This window comes from Medicago truncatula, chromosome 3, assembly GCF_003473485.1.
Source record: "Medicago truncatula cultivar Jemalong A17 chromosome 3, MtrunA17r5.0-ANR, whole genome shotgun sequence".
Lineage (NCBI taxonomy): Eukaryota > Viridiplantae > Streptophyta > Magnoliopsida > Fabales > Fabaceae > Medicago > Medicago truncatula.
In genome coordinates, this window is record NC_053044.1 from 22,863,474 (window position 1) to 22,871,761 (window position 8,288).

The 8,288-nt window shown below is 28.8% G+C and overlaps 1 protein-coding gene across 2 annotated transcripts; it reads left to right on the top strand.

Moving 5' to 3' along the window:
* Window positions 1–1,681: 1,681 nt before the first annotated feature.
* LOC120579713 (defensin-like protein 183) lies at window positions 1,682–3,265 on the top strand. 2 transcript variants are annotated; one of them, XM_039832407.1, is made up of 2 exons: window positions 1,682–1,968; window positions 2,727–3,265. In XM_039832407.1, exons 1-2 carry the CDS (start codon window positions 1,908–1,910, stop codon window positions 3,065–3,067), a joined length of 402 nt encoding a protein of 133 aa, XP_039688341.1. In that variant the 5' UTR covers window positions 1,682–1,907; the 3' UTR covers window positions 3,068–3,265. The 2 variants fall into 2 exon arrangements, with proteins under 2 accessions (XP_039688341.1, XP_039688340.1); XM_039832406.1 differs by lacking the exon at window positions 1,682–1,968 and adding an exon at window positions 2,427–2,510.
* The last annotated feature ends 5,023 nt before the right edge of the window (window positions 3,266–8,288 follow it).

Below are 8,288 nucleotides of genomic sequence, written 5' to 3' on the forward strand. Positions count from 1 at the left end.
TTAGTCAAGAAACATAATCTTCAGCTCAAGTTTAGCTAAAGAAACTACTTCAATGAGTTAATTGTCATTGTAAGCATGGGCGGTTCTATGGCCTGGCGACCCCGAGCTCCGATCCAATTTTTTTGTAATTTTTTATGTAAATTGCTATGAATTTTTTATATAAATCTTTATAAATTGAACAATTTTTTTTAGATTTTTTGGATTATTTGATTGCAATTTCTTATGTAATTCCCTATAAATGTGTTACAATTTTTTTTGCCCGAACTTTACAATAATCCTGACTCCGCCACTGATCGTAACGTATTATATATGAAAAGTATTATACCCTCCGATCCTATTTACAATAAACATTTGACTTTTTATATTTATGTACTTATCAGTTATTGAGGTTCTATTCTTTAGCTCCACTAATTACCAAAAGAAGGAAATATGCATCACTTTCTGGACTTTTTCATCGTTAGTTTTTTTTACAAGTTTGAGGTGAAACTTTTTATTTTTGAGGAAAAGTTTGAAGTGAAACTTGTTACGTAACAAAAGAAACGTGTATTATTTAATTAACTCTTACTTTTAAGAAAATAAAATACAAGTTACATGTCACTTATTTTCTCTACATTTCCTTCAACAAAAAAAAAAAATCCTTATTTTCTCTACATTATTATAGTTGAGACGTTTAACATGAAAAAGGGAAATAATGCACTTGTAGTAATGTTATTATCACTTTTCCATACGTAAAATAAATTCCATGAGTGGATACGATGACACTTCTTCCCCTAAAAGAGTTATAGATGATACTACTTCTACGTGTAAGTTAAAAAATTGTGTCTCCCTTTCGCCCATCTTCTTTCTCTAATTTTAGGAAATTTAATTAATAATCGTGCATACGAGTGTTAATTTCTATATTTACTACCGTCCTATCCTCTCTTCCTCTCTCTCTCTTCTCTAATTTTTAAACCAGATTCGTCACCCTTCTCCACTTCTACTTTTTAGAAGGGTGATTTAGGGTCAATTTTGACCTAAAAACCATCCATCCGAATTGTTTTTTCTTCTGTCCTAATTAAATAAGTGATTTCACATATTTTCTGTTTTTTTTCCTTTGTTTTTGTGATTACGTCGTCTCTGAACGACTCTGTTTGTTTTGATTTCCCGTCTTAGTGCGGAGCTATTTGATTCAGGTTGAAAGATTAGCTTTGAGCAAGTGCAGATCCGATCAATGACAATGACTTTGGCGTCGTCAATATTGCAGATCCGAAGACATGAGTATTCCGGAGACATGAATATAGTCATATGAGTCATATTTGTAGGCATCGATAATTTTATGTTTTATGCTTTTAACATGATGTTGTGAGTTTGTTCACATATTCATCCTTTTCATTTTTAGCGAATTTGAATTTGAATTGTATTGATGTACTCTATCAATTTGAATGAATGAATATCGTTTATTTTTGTCAAAAAAGAAAAATACTATATTTAAATTTAGATGGTTTATCAAAATGTAACCAAAAAAAAAAAATTGATATAAATAAATGATTTCTTTTTTGTACAATTGATTAATAAATTACTTCGCAAATAATAATTAATACGATTTAACTCTTTTTTTACGTTAAAGACAAATTCATTAACAAAAGTTTAGCAATAAATCAAATGGCAACACCGTAGAAATGCAACTTCGATCCATATGCAATCTAAATTATGAAGAGCATACTTTCACGACTAACATGCAAAAAAAATTAAGCTACAAAAACAAGCATTGGAACTAATTCAATCTTCAATAATAGAGCCAACTTATGTGGAAGATAGTTTTTTTTTTTTTTTTTTGAAAGGATTATGTGGAAGATAGTTGATGAGCATTCAACACCAAGAATTCCTTATTATAAGCATTTGATTCTGCTATAAGATTCACAAAAGACATGTCTTTCAAAAATTCCAAATTCTTCCGTATAGCTAAATCTTCTGCAACCTCTGAATCTGGTAAGAAAAAAACTTGTCAGTAACTAGCAGCAATGACAACACCTTCATTATCTCTCACCACAACACCAATATCCCACTTACCCCACAAAAAACTAATCTTCGGGCGATTGACACCTTAATCCAAAAAATTTAAGGGAAAAAATGAAGAAAGTTTACTTTGCATTCCATCACATATTTTGTATCTAATTCTCCTTAGTTTTTCAATACTCTTAATCCCTCCTTTCATTTTTAATTAGTTGTCGTTTTATGACATTTTACAATAACCAAGACAACCAAAAAAAATTATTACTTTAGTTTGATAAAATATAATGTTTTTTTGTATGGAATGTTATTTTCAAACTTTGCCCAAATTAAAAAGATAAGGAGGCATAATCATATCATGAGTACTGCTATATAATGAACTTGAAGTAAGGTTTGCTATGCATATTGTGAAAACAAAAGATAATAGAGCTATAAGATAAAATCTTCATAAAAAATGGCAAAAAACATTTTCCAGTACTGTCTCTTAGCAATTTTATGCATTGCGTTGGTTCTAGCTTCAGGTAAGAAATATATGAACTTCGAATCTTAAAGTTTTATTTCTTTTTCTTGCACTTCGGTTTTGTAAAAAAAAATTAGGAAAATATTTTCTTAATTAGTTCAATTGTTTATTATATTTATTGATCCGAAAAAATTTGATATAATCTTTTACATAGCAAAGAATTGTTTACTAATGGCAAACCACATCTCAAATTTCTTTTATTTCTTTGTCATCCTAGCCACCATTGCCACAGTGCAATATTCAACAGTGGAAGCAGGCACATGCACAAGTATATTCAATAGATGTGATGACATAGATTGCTCTTCACATTGTCAATCTGCTCATGGCACCCTTGGAGTAAGTTGGAGATGTGATCTCTTCAACCTATGCACTTGTACTTTCAATCAAGATCCTTCCTCAAACAATTTGTGTCGTATTGGCATGGGAACATGCTACCAGGATGAATGTGATCAATCTTGTTGTAATGCAAAGTGTGCTGGCACTTATAAAGAAGGTTTTGGGAGTTGTATACCAAATCAGTTTACCAAGGATAGATGTGTTTGTTCCTATAGAAGCTAGAAATCGATTATTGTACGTGGATGTCCATAACCTTGATCTTCCACGTTCTTATAACTCCCATTACTGAATGGATTGTTAGTGATGTTTAATTTCATTTGATCATTCACTTACTATTTGTATCCTATAAATAGAACTCAAGTTGTAATGTAAAGGACACACTTGTGAAGTAATGATATATACTCTTTTCTTCTCCCTTTATCTCTTTCTCTCTACTCTTCTATACAATGCAACTTTTGATTAATTTCATAACACGTTATTAGCACGAAGCTCTATCAATCGGAGATTTTGAAGGTTGATTATTAAAGGAAGGGTGGATCAAGAATTCATTCATCTATCTTTTGGGTGAAGTATAAAATGAACCTATAAAAATATTGGTCCATGATGGACCAAATTTTTGTACCATTAGATCATATGAACCCACCAAATTTTATCATGGTCTATAAACACCAAATCTCAACCATCTTCTCTATAACTCATTTAATCTCTCTACTTTTTTTTTTCTTTCACATATTTTGTTTTTCATTTAGCAATACAAGTAGTCTTTTTCTTACAGCACTTTGTATTGATCGAGTTTTTAAGTAATATACGATTTAATTTATTTTGTTTTGAAGGGATATGAATTAAATTTCTTAAAAAAAATAAGTAACATGAATTAAATAAGTATTCAATTGATTTTTTTTTACGAAAAAAAAATCTAGTTGTTGTTGCTTATGTTATTAAATAACTTCTTTTTGAATTTTTGTTGTTGTTGTTGTTGTTCTTTCTTTAATATTTTTTTTTTTAATCTTATGGGTTTCTTATTTTTTGTTTTGTTTTTAAAATAAAATTGTATACTTAAATATTAATGAAAAAAATCAGATACACGTAAAATAAATCTTAAAACTGAAATATTATAAAAAAAACTGAAAATAATTTATTTAATTGAAATGAAATATAAAAATTGAAATGAATTAAATTAAAAATATAATTTAAACAAAAGAAATTAATTAAGTATTTTGACCAAAAAATTAAAAAATTAATTTATTAATATGTAAAATATATATTAAATTGATTAATTTTCGGCTAACCTTCTAGTTTTGTTTTGGTTTTTACATGTTGTTACTAGTTCTATTGTAATTACTTTTGATTCTCTGAGTTTCTCCTTGTGCACTCGTTATGTTGGGAAGAGCTTGTTAGTTAATATATAATTTCATTTTGCCTTGTTAAAATAAATATATTTTCTCACATGAAATAAAAAGGAATGGAAACCGAAAATATTTGTTCAGACTTTGTTGATTGGATTTGTTTAGACTAGAATAATTGAAAATAAAACTTGAAAAAAAAATTCCTTAAAAATTCATAATTTCCGAAAGGAGAAAAATACAGTTTGAAACTGGAAATATTTGTTCAAAACTTCACTATTATGTCCCTTAAAAAAGAGTTAGCTCTTCATTTAAGAAAAACAAATTATATTGCTGAAGCAAGTTCAACGGGTTAATTGTCATTGTAGGATATTATATATGAAAAATATTACTCTTTAGTTGTTGGGGATTCTATTCTTTAGTACCAACCGCACCTTCAAGGAAGGAAATATGCATTACTTTATAAACTTCTATACTAATTACTTTTGCTTATCTGAGTTTTTCCTTGTGCATTCCTCCTTGTGTTAGGGAGAGCTTGTTGATTTATATATAATGTTATTTTGGCTTTTTCAAAAAAAGAATCTCACATAAAATAAAATAAAATGGAAATCAGAAATATTTGTTCAGATTTTTTTGAATGGGTTTGTTTAGACTAGAATTAGTGAAAATGAAACTCAAGAATATTGCTTCAAACTTCATAATTTCGAAAAGAAGAAATATATAGCTGGAAATCGGAAATATTTGTTCAAAACATCATAATTTCCCTTCATAAAAAAATTAAAATAAAAAATAAATAAATAATAACCTAGCTCATTATTTAAGCGAAAGAATTATATATTGCTGAAAATCAGTTCATTTAGTCAAGAAACATAATCTTCGGCTCAAGTTTAGCGGAAGAAACTACTTCAATGAGTTAATTGTCATTGTAAGCATGGGCGGTTATATGGTCCGGCGTGACTCCGGGCTCCGGCACAACTTTTTTGTAATTTCTTATGTAAATCGCTATGAATTTCTTATATAAACCCTTATAAATTGGACAATTTCTTTAGATTTTTTGGATTATTTGCTTGCAATTTCTTATGTAATTCCCTATAAATGTGTTGCAATTTTTTTTTTTCTCAGACTTTACAGTAATCCTGGCTCCGCCACTGATCGTAACATATTATATATGAAAAGTATTAACATTCGGTTTTATTTACAAGAAACATTTGACTTTTTTGATTCATTGAATAATTGATGTATTTAGTCTATATTTTAGACCGAATACATCAATTACTCAATGAATCTAAAAAATCAAATGTTTCTTGTAAATAGGACCAGAGGGAGTTACTTTTCAGTTATTGGGGGTTCTATTCTTTAGCTCCACTAATTACGAAAAGAAGGAAATATGCATTACTTTCTGGACCTTCATCGTTAGTTTTTTTCTTTTTTTTTTTTTTGAGGAAAAGTTTGAGGTGAAACTTGTTGCTCAAAAAAAGAAACGTGTATTATTTAATTAACTCTTACTTTTAAGAAAATAAAATACAAGTTTTCTTCAAAAAAAAAAATACAAGTTACGTGTCACTTATTTTCTCTACATTTCCTTCAAAAAAAAACTTATTTTCTCTACATTATTATAGTTATGACGTTTAACATGAAAAAGGGAAATAATGCACTTGTAGTAATGTTATTATCACTTTTCCATACGTAAAATAAACTCCATGAGTGGATACGATGACACTTCTTCCCCTAAAAAAAATTATAGATGATACTTCTTCTACATGTAAGTCAAAAAATTGCGTCTCCCTTTCGCCCATCTTCTTTCTCTAATTTTAAGAAATTTAATTAATAGATTTTTATCCCCTATAATATTAGATCATTTCTGATTTAACTTTACCAAAAAAAAAAATTGATGGTTTATCAAAATGTAATAAAAAAAAATTGATATAAATAAATGATTTCTTTTTTCTACAATTGATTAATTTACTTCAGAAATAATAATTAATACGATTTAACTCTTTTTTTGACGTTAAAGAATTCATCAAATCAAATGTCAAGACGGTAAAAATACAAGGTGAAATCTCACATGCAATCTAAATTATGAAGAGCATACTTTCACGCCTAACATGCAAAAAAATTAAACTACGAAAACAAGCATTGAAACTAATACAATCTCAAATAATAGAGCCGATATATGTGGAAGATAGTTGATGAGCATTCAACACCAAGACTATCTTAAAAGCATTTGATTCTGTTATAAGTCCTTATGATTTACTTTTTTTTTTTTTTGAAGGAAGATGAGTGACCTCTTGATGGAAAATGCTAGATATCAAGAATGATTTTATAAGAAAGATCCAAGAATGACATGACACAATAATCACCTTTAGATTTCAGTCTCATTTATTAATCTTTCATAAAAAAAAATACATAACACCCACCACCCCATGATTTCCGGCCAAGCTGAGATTTTATCGGCTAACATTAATTTTCAAGACTGTTTCTTGATAAAATCTAATGGTGATTATTCTGCCATGTCATTCTTAAAATTTTCTTGATAAAATCTTTCTTAATATATAACATTGCTCCCTCTTGATAAGTCCTTATGTTGCACACGCCAAAAAAAATTAATCATATTAGTTGGATTACTAGAAATATCTGACTTTAATATTATCTACCGGTGAAATGAGGTTATGTTGCCTAAAAAAAGATTAAATCCAACAAAGTGGTTTGTAATTCTTGACCAAAAAAAAAAAAAGTGGTTTGTAATTAATGGACAGTCTAAAGAAACGTATGTGTATCAAAAAATTAATCTTCAGGCGTATTGACACCTTAATCCAAAACTTCTAGGGAAAAAATGAAGATGGTTTACTTTGCATTACATCACATATTTTGCATCTAATTCTCCTTAGTTTTATTTTTCAATACTCTTACTCCCTCCTTTCATTTTTAATTAGTTGTCGTTTTATGACATTTTACAATAACCAAGACAACAAAAAAAAAAATTGGTTTGACAAAAGATAAAGTTTTTTTTTATAGAATATTATTTTCAAATTTTACCCAAATTACACAGGTTATTTCATGAATATGTTTTAACAAGGTGAATGCTAATTATGAAAATTTAAAAATTACAGAATGAAATGTGTTTTTATTTTTACAGAGGCTATATTTAAACCTCCTCCGAATTATAGGGGATATTGAGCTATATTAACTCGTAGTGTATTGTTTTTTTTAGGGAACTCGTATTGTATTGTTGACAAAATAATAATTGATATTTTTTTATCAAGTAGTTTAATAACTAGAATTCGCCTTTTAAAGTAAATAAGTGGGATGTTTGAGGTACAAACTCCGACACTAACATATAATATTGCATTGTCTCTACCAACTAAATTAAGCTAAAAAAAAAAACATAATTGATATTTGGCAACATATGCTTTTAAGGTAAATAAGTGGGATGTTTGATGTACAAACTCCGACACTAACATATAATAATGCATTATCTCTACCAACTAAATTAAGTTAAAAAAAACATAATTGATATTTGGCAAATGTTAACATATGCCCCAAGGGTATATGTTAAGGAATTTAAAATAGAAATAATTATCTTAAAAGTTGTGTATTCAACTTTATTCAATTTATTAAAGTCAAAGTTTTCTTCTTTTCTATGAAAAATTTTTAGTTTTGGATTCCTTAACTTGTACCTTTATGGCACAAGATAACAAGACCCTTGATATTTTAATTTTTTTTTGGGTGGGGGTGAGGATAATAGGAAAATTGCTTGGGTTGACTGGAACTCTGTTTGTATGAGTAAGGAAGTTGGTGGTTTGGGGGTAAGGAGATTGAAAGAGTTTAACATTGCTCTTCTGGCTAAATGGTGTTGGAGGTGTGTAGTGGATAGAGACGGGTTGTGGTTTCGAGTTCTATTGTCCCGTTATGGCGAGGAGAGAGGGCGGCTTACAGAGGGTGGTAGGCTAGGGTCGGCATGGTGGAAGGAAATTGTTAAAATTCGAGAGGGGATAGGTGTTGAAGGAGACAGTTGGTTTGAAGCTAATATTATAAAATGTCTTGGTAACGGCCTTAACACTTATTTTTGGTAGGATTGTTGGGTGGGGAATGAGTCGTTG

Excerpts from the sequence above, each read along its gene's own strand:
- LOC120579713 (XM_039832406.1), top strand. The coding sequence starts at position 2,444 with ATGGCAAAAAACATTTTCCAGTACTGTCTCTTAGCAATTTTATGCATT. Across the intron at positions 2,511-2,726 it reads TGCGTTGGTTCTAGCTTCAG|CCACCATTGCCACAGTGCAA; the intron begins GTAAGAAATATA and ends TTGTCATCCTAG.